Source organism: Cavia porcellus, unplaced genomic scaffold (genome assembly GCF_034190915.1).
Source record: "Cavia porcellus strain 051 isolate PalLab524CR breed Dunkin Hartley unplaced genomic scaffold, mCavPor4.1 scaffold_25, whole genome shotgun sequence".
In the NCBI taxonomy this organism is placed as follows: domain Eukaryota; kingdom Metazoa; phylum Chordata; class Mammalia; order Rodentia; family Caviidae; genus Cavia; species Cavia porcellus.
In genome coordinates this window covers 47706601-47721228 of record NW_026947508.1, presented here as the reverse complement: position 1 = coordinate 47721228, position 14628 = coordinate 47706601, and the positions used below count along the sequence as shown (strand labels likewise).

The window sequence follows — 14628 nt, the reverse complement described above, 5'->3', positions numbered from 1 at the left end:
CCGGGGATCGAACTCACGACTGCCTGCTTGCAAAGCAGGCGCTTATGCCGCTGAGCTAAACCCCCAGCCCCCGAGTGATGACAACGCTTAAGTCAACTGAACACTTTTTGCTTTTTAAGAATGGTTTTTGTTTTATATCGCAATGTTTAAAAAGACTGCGCGCGGGGGGCTGGGGATTTAGCTCAGCGGCATAAGTACCTGCTTGCAAGCAGGCGGTCGTGAGTTCAATCCCTGGTACCGATAAAAATGAAAAAGACAAAAAAAAAAAAAAAAAAAAGACTGCGCGCAAGGTAAGGAGCGGGAGACTGAGGCAGGAAGGTTGGAGCTGGCCAGGGGCCACCCGCCAAATGTCACCCGGGGGTGCGCGTGGGCGGGGGCAAAGCTTCAGCGCTTGGCTGGCGGTTGGTCCTGCGCTGGCGGTTGGCCCTGCTCGCGGCTAGCAGGACCCCCTAGGTCTCGAGGGACGGATTCTAAACCACTGCACGTTGCCCAGGAGACCCCAGTGATGGCACTGTGGACTCGCCTGTATGGCCGCGTCCTGGAAAGCTCTAGGGTAAGTGGGGCCAGAACTTGTACAGCACCCGGTGAGGTGCTAGAAATCATCGTGGTCAGGTGTGCGGTCGCGGGGATCTCTTGCTGGAGGGTCGCACCTGCCTGGGGTACTACCTGGAAGTCTTCAGCGATCCCTGTCGCCCTCATTAGGCCCGTCTGTCTATGTGACACACTTAATAGCCTCTCATGATCGTACCTCTCACCTTTCCTTCCTAACCATTCTCCACTGTACTGAACTGCTGTATTTCCATTGTGAAGCCTTCTTTTTTTTTTTTTTTTTTTTTTTTTTTAGCTGTAAACTTAAGTTAGGTTGACTGAACAACCACTGCAGTCCTTGAAAAACATCTCTCTTGAGCCATAGCAAATCCAATTCCTTTCTGTGTTCACTAAATTAAGCCCAAGAATTCAGGCAGGCCTTCCCAGGAGCTGACTGCACACAGTCAATAAGATGTAAGATGTAAGATGCCTGTTGGATTTTGTACTTGTCAGTTTTCCTGGCTGTATACTGCTTCTGTGCTTTTCCTGAAAAAGGATTGAGTGGAATGGGCCCCTACCAGGAAATAGAAAAAAACTAGGTAACAGAAGCGCACTTGTTTTCAAAACTAAAAAGTTTGCTTTTGCAAACAAAACCTCACATGGTTTGCTCTATTCTTTATAGGAGAAATAAGTAGCTCTCTTTGGGCCTTACATCTTCCCAGCGTTGTTGTCTTCTTTAGTGTCTTCATGTGGTGGCTTTCTGCATTTAATGGGTGCCTGGGTGTATCTTCACAGAGTATTTGCATCCAAAGAATAACAGATCTGTGAATAAAGAGATTGTCAGCTTTCCTTTATTAGCTACAGATACTCATAAAGTTGTAGATTTGTGGGAACCTGTATTTTCCGTATAATGACTAGTCCTGTGTTTTTGTTCCAAAATGATGTGTGAGGTGATGCCCACCATCAGTGAAGAAGGCCCTTCAGGAGGAAGTGAAAACCATGGATCTGGCTGCCCTTCACAACCAGATGCAGATTCCCATTTTGAACAGCACATGATGTCCATGCTAGAAGAAACAGACATTGCTCAGAGCACACTGATAGAGACTCAAGAAACATTGGCGTTGACCCAGGGGAAATTACTCGAGGTTGGTCATGAGAGAGATTCGTTGCAGAGACAACTCAATACTGCGCTTCCACAGGTATGTGTGGTTTTCACCTGAAACTACAGGTTTTTTCTGTTACGTGTCTTTCTGTGGTACCATCTTTTGTTTTTGTACCTGTATATTTTGTGTAACCAACCACTTGTCAAATGATAGTTCCTAGTGTTTGTAAGCGCATGCAGAGTTCCTGGGGATTCAGCTACTTAGGGCAAATAAACTAGTGTTCTGTAAAGTCATGTGAAAATATCTTACTACTTTCACTCTTCGCTGAGGAACTGCTAAAGATTTGGGAATGCACTTTGAAGGTTTTTTAAAAAGACTTGAAACAACAACCAAGCGGCATGGTCCTTGGTTTCTTTGATTCTGTTTTGTGAGATCTCTTGCTTAATGTAGGCTTCCCATGGCTTGTATCTCAGGAATTGTATGTGTGTTTAGGATTGTATCTCAAGGATTTGCAGTTTTCTAATGAAATTTAGTAGATAATAATTTTTTTTTTGTTTTTGGTATCAGGAATCGAACTGAGGACCTTGCTCTTGCCAAGCAGATGCTTGTTGCTGCTGAGATATTATCTCTAGCCCTTGAAATTTGGTAGACAAGGATTGATTTCACAGAGAAAAATTTTTACAGACGATCTTTACAGAATACCGGTGTTTGTAAATCACATTTGTAATAAGGGATAGAAAACTGGAAATTTATTCTTTAGGAACTTTCTCCTTTTAGACTAGACTTCTAAGTTTAAAACAACTGGGCTGGGGATTTAGTTCAGCAGCATAAGCTTCTGCCTGGCAAGCATAAAGTCATGAGTTTGATCCCCAGTACCAAAAACAAATATATAAAAGTAAAAACCACCTCAAAGTTGGAAACAACTGTAGTTCTTTCTTTAATTATATTACATTCAGCTCAGTATCTCAAAACTGCCTCTTGTGGAATTAAATGGAGACTGAATGGCATGCGAAGGGAGAACATAGTAAAACTAGAAAAATGTAAGGTAAATGGTACACAGCATAGTGGGAGATAAGTAGCTTATTATTTAGGTGTTTATAAGCCATCGAGTACCATTTTACTTGTTCATAATAGTTGCCTTTCTGGTCCATTCAGGTAGACCTGAATAAGCATACATCTATGCTGTCATGATGAGTCTGCAGTGATAAATCGGCAAATGAACACTAGCCCTAATGTATTTGTTGGCTATAGTCAATTCTCCTGAAAGATTAATAAGCCAAGCATTTGAATTTCCTTTTTAGAAACAATAATTTGATGTTAGTGCTATATGTTTCTTTTGTTGGTTAGAAAATCAGTAAATTGTTTGCTTTTGTGGAGCATAGGGTTGAAGGAGGGCTTCATTTGTGTTTGCCTAAGTGCTCTGTCACTGAGCTCCATCCCTCCTAGTCACATTAAGATTTTTCTCATTGGAATCTTATAAATGTCAGAGTTTATTTAGGTCAGATTTTACTATAGAAGATTATAAGAACTGGCCAACTTGTATTTGTGTAGGGAGGTAATGGGGAGCAGTTTATGTGAAGGATTTTATAGTATATACAGGTATTTGTAAATTTGTGATGGTTTAGTTTTGTTTTTGTAATATATTGACTATAATTTGAGATATATCTACAGTTTATCTAATACATAGTTAATCTATTCAGTTTTTGGAAAAAACAGGCAGGCAGGACCTGAGAGGGAAGTGACAGGAGTTTTGTAGAGTTGGTTTCAGGCAGTGGGTGTTGTCACACCTGCTGATGAGGTGGTTGCCTGGTGATTTGTTTCTGGGGGGTTCTCAGTGTAGCAGCCTGGAAATGCTTAGTTTAGTGCATAATGTGATGATGCCACCAGGTCCCGTCACCATCTGAGCACCTGATGCAGCATTTCAGAAACACAGAAACCATGAAACAAACTTGTTTTGGTCCTTTTCCTTTCCTGGAATCAGGCTCATCTTTGGTAGTTGTTTGACTAGAGAGGCCTGTCAAGTAAGTGCCCGGTGTACTTTTGGCACATTAGGTAGGCAGGTCAGAATGTGCCCTACTTCTAAAAATGGAAGTAAAAGGCTGGGCATGGTAGTGCATTCCTGGAATCTTCAACCCTTAGGGAGGCCAAGGCAGGAGGATCAAAAATTTGAGCCCAGCCTGAGAAACTTAGCAGTTGTCTTAAATAAAAAATAAAAAGAGAGCAGAGAATGCTCCTCAGAATGAAGGCCCCCAACTATAGCAAATATCAGAAATCTTCTCAGCGAATTTTCCATAGAGCCAACACACTTGAGAAACAGTTCCTACATCAAAATGAAACACTGGAAGCCCCTGCCTAGTTTCCAGTACAGGTGTTTCTCATTTAATTACCTGCTTAACAACTGTTTGGACTTCCCTGCTGCTCAGACTTATGCCTCCTCTTTTTTTGTTTTTTGTAAAGTTCTGCACATCTGGTTCAGAGACTCTCAATGGTTTGTTTTTTTTTTTAGTTTGTAATGTTTATACAGTACTATACTTTTTCTGATGGTACTCTATGGTACTGTAGTTTCATGTTCTGTTGTACATTATATACTGCATAGAAGTTGTGCAAATAAAGGCAAAGTCATCAAGTTGGAGTTTCCTTTGACCATTTCTTTGTGCTGAGTGTTGTAATGTATGTACTATATACAGCTCCTCATTTAGCAACTAATTCTTTTAACGCTGTACTGACAGGAATAGGACTTGGTGGTTAAATGAGGAATCCTTGTACCTTTCCTCCAATTCTAACAATGGTCTTGATCTCTCACCATTGATTATTTTTGCTTCTTCTTGACTAAATGAAGTAAAATAGTACCTATATTGTGTTTCTTGGTTGTTTCATTGTTCATGAGATTTACCTGTGTCCTATATTTTTTGCCTATTCTCATCTGTTGTCTGGTAATCCAGCATACCAATATATCAAAATTTGTTCTTTTCTATTCATGAACATTCAGGTTGATTCCAGTTTTTATCAATTCTATCCTGAGTATTCTTGTGTATTATTTCTTTTGTGTATGAGAGTGAAGCTATGGCTGAGCATGGCGGCATATGCCTATAAACTCAGCAGGGCAGAATGTTGAGGCAAGAAGACTGCGAGTTTGCGCCCCTCTTGGGCTTTATACTGAGAACCTGTCTTTTTTGGGGGGCGAGGTAATGGGACTTGAACTCAGGACGTTGTGTTGCCAAACAGGAGTTGTGCCACTAAGCTATATCCCTGGCCCTCGGATCCTTTAAAAAAAAAAAAAAAAAGCAGAGAACTGTGGAGTGATAGATATACCATGCATTTGTTCAGCCTTAAGAGATATTGCTAAAAGTGGCATTGTACTGACACCAACAGCATGTGAGAAGTCAGTGTGCATATCATCTTTACCCCTGACACTGTTCATTCTTTTTTTTTTTTTTTTTAAACTGGTACCAGGGCTCGAACTCATGACCACCTGCTTCAAGGCAGGCACTTATGCTGCTGAGCTAAATCCCCAGCCCCCATTGTTTATTCTTTTATGTTAGCTTTTCTGGTGCCTATTTAATGGGAGAGGTGACTTAGTGAGAGAGGTACCAGAGATCGAACTCACGACTACCTGCTTGCAAGGCAGGTGCTTTTGCCACTGAGCTAAACTCCCAGCCCCTTATCGTGTATTTCATGTATTTCTTTAGCATTGCTACTTCTTCATCTGAGAAGGGTCTGTTCATTTTTGATGCCCATTTTTTGAATTTGGGGGTGGTTCTGTATTTTTGAGCTCCTTATATATTTTAGGCATTAATCCTTTGTCTGAGGAACAGCTGGCAAAAATGTTTTACCATCGCGTGGGTTGTCTCTTCACTCTCTTGGTAGTTTCTCTTGCTTTTCAAAAGATTTTGAATAAGATGCAGTCCAAGTTGTTGATTATTTCTGATAGAAGCTTTGCAATTGGGGTTTTTTTCCATGAGATCTTTGCCTATACCAAAGTCTTCAGTTCTACCTGTCTTCCAGCAGATTGGAGTTGTTTCTATTTTCATATTGAAGTCTTTGAGCTATTTGGATTTTAGCTTAATGCCTGGGAAGGGATATGGGTCTAGTTGTAATCTTTGGCATGTGGAAAGCCAGTTTTTTCCAGCACCATTTCTTAAAGAAGCTATCTTTCTTCCAGTGAGTATGTTTGGCTCCTTTGTCAAAGATAAGATGATTGAGTATGCTGGAGTTGTTTCTACATCTTAAAATCTGTTCCATTGATCCTTGAGTCTGGTTGTTTTGTTTTGTTTTGTTTTGCCAGTTTTTATCACAATAACTTTGTAGTATAATTTGCAGTCAAGGATTGATTGGATTCCTTTCTGGTTTTGGTATCAGGATAATACATGCTTCCAGGAATGAATTTGGGAGTATGGCTTCTCTTTCAATTTCTTAAAAGAGACTGAAGTAGTAGTATTAGGTTTTCTCTAAATTTCTTGTGGTGTTCAGCAGTGAATCTGTCAGGGCCTAGGGTTTTCTTTATTGATGGGTTTTTAATTACATCTTCACTTTCACTGACAGATACTGATTTATTTAGAATTTTTATACCTTCTTGATTCAGCTGTGGTAATTCATATGTAACTAGGAATCTGTCTATTTCTTCTTTGTTTTCTATCTTACAATACACATTCTCAAAGCAAGGTTTGGTTTTGAGGATCTTCTGAATATCTGTAGGGCTTCTTGTGATTTCCACCTTTTGATTCCCAATTGTATGTGTTTGGGTCTTTTTTGTTTTTAATAAGGTTGGCTGAGAGTTTGTCAAGTTCATTTAATGTAACACAGAACTCTTTGTTTCATTGATTCTTTGTATTATTTTGTTAGTCTCCATTGCTTTAACTTCTGCTCTGTTCTCTATAACATCCTCCTTTTTACAAGCTTTAGGCATGACCTGCCCTTGATCTAAAAGCTTGAGGTTCAACAGTAGGTTATTTGAGCTTGCTCTGTTTTTCAGCTATGGGTATTCAGTGCTGTAAATTTCCCTCCTAGGACTGCTTTCATTGTGTTCCTTATGTTCTGTTACAATGTATTGGCATTATCATTTAATTATAGATACTATTTAATTTCATCTATAACCCATTGGTTATCCAGGAAGGTATTATTGAATATCTATATGTTTATGAATCTTGTAGTTGGCCATTGATTTCCAGTTTCACTGCACTGTGGGTTGATAATATGTCTGGAATAATTTCAACTTCTTTCCATTTCTTTAAGCATGTTCTGTGAGCTACAATGTGTCCTATTGTGGAGAAGGTTGCATATGCAGCAAAAAGAATGTGTCCTCTGATGTTCTGGTGTGGAATACACTGTAGAAATCTGCTAAATCCGTTTGTTTAACAATTTGGTTCAGTTCTGACATTACATTGTTGATTTTCTTGTTTAGTTGATCCACCCATTTGTGACAGTGGGATAGTGAATTCCCTGTTATAAATGTATTAGCGCATATTTTGCTTATCATGTCTATTAATATTTGTTTGTATAGTTGGGTTTTCCATGGTTGGCATTTGGTGCATATATATTTATGACTGTTATCATTTCCTCTTGGATTGTTCCCTTTACAAGGATACAGTGACCTTTGTCTCTTAATCAGTCTTGGCTTGAAATCCCTTTGTCTGCAGATAGAATAACTACCCCTGCTTTTTTCCAGGTTCCTGTTACATGAGTATTGTTTTCCATCCTTTGACCTTTCAGTCTGTGAATTTCTTTTTGAATAAAATGTGTTTCTTGTATGCAGCATATTGTTCGATCCTGCTTTTTGATCCATTCTGCCAGTCTGTTTCTTTCGTTGGGGAACTGAGGCCATTAACATTGATTATAACTGATATGTATTGACTTATCTTTTCATGTTTATTCTCTTATCATTGGTTCTCTTTTTCCCTCCTCTGTGAATTGCTTGCCTTGCCTGGTTGATTGATTCTGTTGTTCTTCATGGAGTTGTAGTCCTTAATATCTCTTTCAGGAATGTCCATCAGAACATTTTGGTGTGCTGGTTTGGTGTTCGTGGGTTTCCTCAGGTGTTCTTTATCATGGAAAGTTTTATTCATTAATTTTGAAAGTTAGTTTTCCAGTGTAAATCAATCTAGTTTGGAGGTTGTTTTCTAGGGCTTGAAAGGCTTCACTCCAAGCTCTCCTTAACTTGAGCATTTATGTTGAGAAGTCTGCTGATTCTGATGGGCTTTTCTTTATAAGTGATTTGTTTCTTTTCTCTAACAACTTTTAATAATCTGTTCTTGTGGTGAATTTGTGGAATTTTGAGTATTATATGCCTTGGTATAGATTGTTTTTGTAGTGGTGAATTGGAGTTTTTATAATGGCTAATTTCTTCACTTATCTCTGTGTTGAATTTTTTACCCTGCTTGGGAATTTTTCTCCCATTACTTTTGTGAACAAGTTTAAGCAATTTGTGGTATCTCCTGCTTTTTCATTGACTCCAGTCAATCTTACATTATTCCCCTTTGCATCATTTAGTGGCCACTGGATTGACTTTTTTTTTTTTTTGGTCCTTTGCTTCTTTTAAGAAATCTTTCTTTCCATGATTGCTAACTGTAATTCATCTTCTATAATCTCCTGGATATCTGTTTGAATCTATTTCTTCTTGGTTCCTCTCCCCCCAAACCCATTTTATTTTGAGAAAAAAAAAAAAACTAAAACAAAAATTTCAAAACAGCAATCAGGGCAACAATGGCACATACATTATTCATTATCATCCCCAAATCATTCACTCAGAGCACAATATTTCTTTCCTGTGCTAGGCATTCATGGTCTCCATTATTTCCCTAAGCTCTTTATTTATCTTTTTATCCATATAGTTCTAGAGTCACTCACCATCTCTGTAGTTATCTAAGAAATTATTTCTGTTTTTATTTTTATAGAGCTTTGTTCATCTGCTTATTACAGGATCTCGCCATGCAGTTCAGGCTGGCTTTGAACTCGTGTAGTACATGTTGGCAGTTCTCCAGGCTCAGATTCCCAAATGCTGGGATTACACTCTGCACCACCATGCCTGGCTGTTCAGTTTTATAATAGATGTTGCTGTAACATCCTTGTCATCATGGGAATATTAGAGAGTAGGTGGTTATCAGGGCCCTTTGTTCTATAGTGTCATGCTTTAAATCGCATGTGTTCAAACAGAATGTGCTCTTTGAGTAGTAATTTATAGTGTTTTCTAGTAAATCTTGGATAACTTAGATTTAAATTTGTGATAAAAGATTATTTGATTTCCAGTTATATTTCCTCTAAATCCTGTCTCCCTTATTTCTGTCTTGTCCTTTGTATTGTAATATATTTGCCTGAGTAGATCCTTGAATTTTTAGCTTTAAATCGTGTCATAAATCTGGTGTCTATTTCTTTGCATGCGTCTTGTTAGCCTAGCAACTTAAGGAAACATCATAGAAAGGTAAATTTTCCAGTAAGTGAGCATAGCTTTGTATCTTCCTAATGCATGGAAGAGTATAGTATGTCACACATAAGTGTAATGTTGTCAATATATTGTAATGAATAACCGATGTTTCATTGGAAATGTTTAAACTGACCTGCCACATCACAAGTTACTGTTCTCTTGGCAATCAGCCATCCATGGAACATGGGGACAGATGTCAGTGCTTGCTATACTCAGAGCTTTTGCCTCTAACCATTGCATGCGTGTGTATAATAGATGGAAAATTTAGGATTTGAAAGGACGGAATGATTGAAGCAGAGCCATAGGCTTTAGATTGAGGAAAAACAGTTTTCTCTGATATGGAAGGCTAGAACTTAGTAAGCACTGCTCTCTGCCGGGTGCCAAACTCAGTACTTGGCCATTTTTTTGCTATATTTAGTCCACAAGCACATCCCCGTGAGAAACCAGTTGCTGTGCTTGCCCCCAATTACAGATGTGGAAACTGAAATTTAGATCACATGATGTGCAGAGCAGGTATAAGTTAAGTCTGTTTTGATTCCAAAACCAGGACCATTTCTCCCTTGAGCCTAGATTTTTCAAGATGTTCTGATCTGCTGACAGTCTCCCTCTCAGAGGAAACCTTGGAAGTAAAAGCGGTGCCCTGGAAGCAGTGGGGATTGCGGAGTTTTCTTTCTGTCAGTCTAGAAGCTCCCCCTAATGCCTGCTGCCTCTGGCCCTGTGCCATGCCCACTTCATGCTTCCTGCCTTCCTGGTGGTACACTTGTGGGGCAGTGCTGCTGCAGGTGCCAAGTGGTGATTGTCCTCAGCAGCTGTGTGTGAGCTTCTCTATGTGGCTTAGCAGAAGTGTAATTTAGTAAGGACACAGGTACAGATCCTCACTCTGTTGCTGATTAGTTCCTGGCCTGGGAGCTGTTCCTTGGCCCAGTGGAACCATGGCTTGCTCTCTTGTAAGTGAGGTAGTGATCCACACAGTAGTGCTGCTTGGAATGGCCCTGATCTGTGCCTGCCCAAAGTGAGATGCCGCGCTTTCACCAGCAGCCGGCCTCAGAGCTTACCTCTGTTCAGTGGACTTCAGTGTGGTTTGGATATTTTGGTTTTGGCAGTAAGAATTTCTCAGCAAAGGAAGCAGTCTGTTGACTTAGACTCAGACACTGTGGCCTCCTCTTGTTCACTAGTCATCTCTCCTCAGCATGCAGCCTGGTGACTTAGAGGAGACTTGCTCTGGGCTGGCTATGAAAATTAGCCTAGCATTGAGTCTAAGGACAGCAAATATGGACCAGACAAAGACTGGTATGGGATGGTTACTTTTACACTTTAGTTTTACCTGGCAGAGCGAGGTGACTTCTTGGCACTTGTAGAAAGGTCTGAGACAAGGCAGTGGGTCCTAGCCTTGGGTTTCCTCTCACAAGAGAACAGAGGCAGAATGAAGGCCTGGTTCAATGAGCCTAGAACGCTCTGGGCAGAGCGGGGCCAATGTAGGGGAGTCTTGGTGCAAGAATCTCTTTTTGTGGGTGGAGCATACGTATAGTGCCTTACCTCTTCTTTTTTCTTTTCTATTTTAACAAATGATTGTTTTAACCTGAAATTTTAAATGATGCCTGGTAAACAACATGGTCTTAAGTTTGATTTTTGGGTCCCTCCCAAAAATAGTTTTGAACTTTTATGATTCTTGTTAGTAATTTCAAGCATGATGGCCTTCTTTAGAGATGAGATTGCTGGACGTTAAACACGGGGCCTTGAACATACTAAGTAAGCATGCTCTGATTACCCCAGCCCACAGCAGTCTTGTTTTGTTACTACAATTAGAAATGAGAGTCAGACAAGGTGGTATATGCCTGTAATCCCAGCACTCAGGAGGCTGATACAGGAGGACTGCTGGAGTTTGAAGCCAGCCTGGACTACAGTGTGAGTTCATGGCCAGCCAGAACTGTATAATGAAACCTTATCTCAAAAAAGAGAGAGAAAGATACAGAATTTGTCTGTTTATCTGTTAAGATTATATCATATGTTATATATCCTAATTTAAGATTGTATCCTAAGTTAACATTGTATCCTATGTGATTTTAGACTTGCAGCCTCTAGAACTGTCAGAAATAATTATCTGTTGTTTATTAATACCCAGCCTATGACTATGGTAGTTTTTTTTTTTTTATAGTAGCTGGAAGTGACTAGGAGAGGGAGACTGCTAACAACATAAAGCCTCCTCATCTAGATGAGCATGAAACTAGATTCCACAGTGCTTAAAAATAGATAATACTAAGACACGCTTACAGAGATGACTACTCACAAACAGGTGCCTATTTCACTCGATCACAAATGGGTGGAGAATCTGCCAAAACTGCCAAAATAAGTGAGCATGATACTTAGAGACAGATTAACATCCATAGTAACAGGGACTGGCGGTAAAACGAAGCAGGTATGACAAAAAAACAACTTGGAATCTAGTAAATGAAACAGACCTTAGCTAGAATGATACAGTCTGTTGTGGACATGGTCAAAGACGGAGCATTGGCAGTAAGTCACCAAAGGTGAGCCAGATTGCAGCAAGAGAGACAAAATGAGAAAAATTCAAGGCCCTCAATTCAGGCAGGCCTAGAGCCAGGCCCACCTATTGATGTGATAGGTGTGTGAATAGAATTGATTTGATTTTTGACTTAGAGTAACTAGAGTCTACTTTTCTTCTACCTGCCCCAGAATCTTTCTGATAAAAGATTCCATTAGAGAGAGGGCACACTCTGTCAGGAATGGTACTTATTAGGTGACCTGACAGTGAGCTCTTGCTTATCACCATGGCCAATGCCAGTTAGTACCTCGATCAGGGCCGTGTTGGCATCTACAGGAGAAATCTGTACCACAGGGAAGAGCTCACACTTAGTAGAGAACATGACAGAAGTCTAGATGGCCGGCTGGCCAATACCCTTTCCCCTACTGCTTCGCATCCACAAGTCCCATTCCTGAAGGTTGGCTTTGGGCCTATGAAGATGTCTCAACACTGGCTGGAACTCTGTCAGGTTTTAAGACACATTTGGATGATTTTTACCTGGTTGGCAGGCAGGAGCAAGCAGACCCTATGTTAGTGGCCTTGGTGAGGGGGCATTTGAGTGTGAGGAGACAATCCTGCATGGCAGGTCCAGGGAGCAGAGCCTGTGTTGTTGGCCTGGGGAAAGGACCTTACCTTGCTGGCCTGGGGGAAGAAGGGGCCTTCAGTTGGTCTGGATATGAGAATCATGTGTTGCTAGCTGGGAAAGAGAAGGCTCTGCTGGCCTGGGGAGAAGAATCTCTATGTTGTTATCTGGGGAGCCACCATGGTTTTGGCCTGGTGAAGGGCCCTGTGTTTTTGGCTGGAGGAGTCCGCTATGCTGAGCTGGGTGGGGGAGGCAAATAGAAGTCCTAATTCAAATACCATGGACTCCTGGCCTTATTCCTGATATTTCTTGAATAGATAATTTCCTCATTTACTGTTATCCTTTGAGCCATTTCCAGAAGCTTTGAAGAGTGGTTTTCATCATTTCAGGTCTCCCTGGGGAGCAGGCTGCAAAGTTCCTGCCAGGCTAAGTTCGGCTCACCCACAGTCATGAGTTTTTGGAGAAGAAAAGCTAGTTTAAAAGAAATTTTGCTCTTTTCCAGTGCTTTCTGTGGCAGTGTCATCTCTATTTCTCTCTCACTTTACTTGCCCAATCTCACTGTGGCTCACATAGGCACATGAGTCGTGGTCTGGTTAAAGCAGACTTCATGGGCCTGTGCTTTCTGTGATGAGATTGACTGTGAGCTGCAAACAATTGCTACCAGTGCCCTGTAAGAGCACCGCCTGTGTTAAACTAGCTTTCTAGAATTATCTAGCTCAAGCACATGTTCTTTTGAAGGACTGATTATTTATCCGGTAGATCTTTATTCTTGTCTTTTAAAGGAAAAGCACCTAAAGCCAGAAACACTGGCAGATGATTTTACTTATTTCAGAGTTGCTTTGCTCCAAATTCACATTGCTCAATTCAGTTCATTTGTGGTATCTGTGAACCGGTGTCATAACACAAGGTTTAGCACAGAACAGTGCTGCAGGACTCCTGCAGCTTCTCTCTGCCTTTTGCAAGATCTCCTACACTGCTGCATGCATAGTGTTTTGAGAATGCCTTTACAGAGAGTACAAAAGGCTTCCTAGTCCTAGCAGTAAGCCCATTCTTCATAGTTGACTTTGCTCCAATGATTCAGGGAGACTATAGGGACTAAGGGAAAATCAGAATAGAGAGGGGACTAGAATTGGATAGTGACCTTCTAGGCCTTTTTTCCTTGATCTCTCTAAGGGCTGTAGGTCTCAGATCTGTGACTGACTTACAAATGTCTTCAGATGCTTCATTTTGGGATGCCAATTGAGGAAAATGCTTTTATTTCCTGAAGTCTAAAGAGGTGGACCTGGACACTCATTATCCCCTGCTGTGCTTTCAGCAGTGCCAGGGTGGAGGGAAGTCAGATGGCCTGGGTTAGACTCTCATTCCATTGGGAATACCTATGTCACCTTACGGCAAATGGTTGATCTCCATTTCTCTGGAGGAGAATGGGAATCCTTTGCCATGTATCTTGAGATTGGGTTGCCTGTGTGTGTGGACTATGAGGCCAATGGAAGTCTTGCCTAAGAGGTTTTTTTTTTTTTAAATTTATTCATGTATGTGTTGATTTATTCCTTTACTTTGCTGCTTTGCAGGAGTTTTCAACGCTTGCAAAAGAGCTCAACATTTGCAGGGAACAGCTGCTTGAGAAGGAAAAAGAAATTGCTGAACTGAAAGCAGAAAGGAACAACATGAGGGTCAGTGGAGCTCTGGTTTAAGTGTTTTGTGCTTTTTCCTTCTGTAGAGTGTGTTCAGTATTAAATGTTGCTTAAAATTTGTGATAGAAGGCAAAGCATGGTGGCATATGCCTTCAATCCCAACATTCTGAGCCAGGAATGTCTTGAGTTAGAGGTCAGCCTGGGCTAGCTAGTAAGTCCTCAAGCCAGCCTAGACTACAAAATGAGACCTTCTTGTTAATAAAAGAAATTAGTGATGGAAATTCATGACATTCGAATACAATTGAGGGAAATTTACCTAACTCTACTGAATTGTAGGAATTTGAACTTGTTTGACCATGAGATTATGAAGGATTTGAATGTGAAATTGAAGGTGCTCTTTACACGCCCCCTTTGGCCTGGTTTCAGCTGTTCCTGGAACATCTGGAGTTCCTTGTCTCCAGGCATGAACGCTCTCTTGAAACGACTGTGATGAAGCGGCAGGCGCGGTGTCCTGCAGGAGTGTCCACAGAGATGGAAGTGCTAAAAGCACTGACATTCTTATTTGACCACCACAAGACCCTGGACGAAGAGGTACATGAGCTACACTAGTGGTTCTGGGTTCTTACACTTGCTGGGTTCATGGCAGACTTTGCATGTGTTTGTTTACCTTTAAGGTTTGCTAAGTTTTTGAGTTCTTGTAAACAGACTTTCTGTATTAAAAGGCAATGTTCTGCATAATCAACAAACACTAACTGGAATGTGAGTCTTCAATTGATTATTTCTGAATATTGACTGCCCATTAAGAACTGGATAGTGTTCAT

At 40.7% G+C, this 14628-nt stretch overlaps 1 protein-coding gene across 1 annotated transcript in view; it reads left to right on the top strand.

Annotated features, from left to right (window-relative positions):
• The first annotated feature begins 266 nt into the window (after positions 1 to 266).
• Positions 267 to 14628, top strand: part of LOC100728285 (liprin-alpha-3-like) — a 56550-nt gene continuing 42188 nt past the window's right edge. The window contains exons 1-4 of the mRNA XM_063235138.1: positions 267 to 553; positions 1470 to 1727; positions 13745 to 13846; positions 14234 to 14398. Of these exons, the coding sequence (XP_063091208.1) occupies positions 506 to 553; positions 1470 to 1727; positions 13745 to 13846; positions 14234 to 14398 (573 nt within the window). The 5' untranslated portion in view covers positions 267 to 505. The remainder of the gene's footprint in view (positions 554 to 1469; positions 1728 to 13744; positions 13847 to 14233; positions 14399 to 14628) is intronic.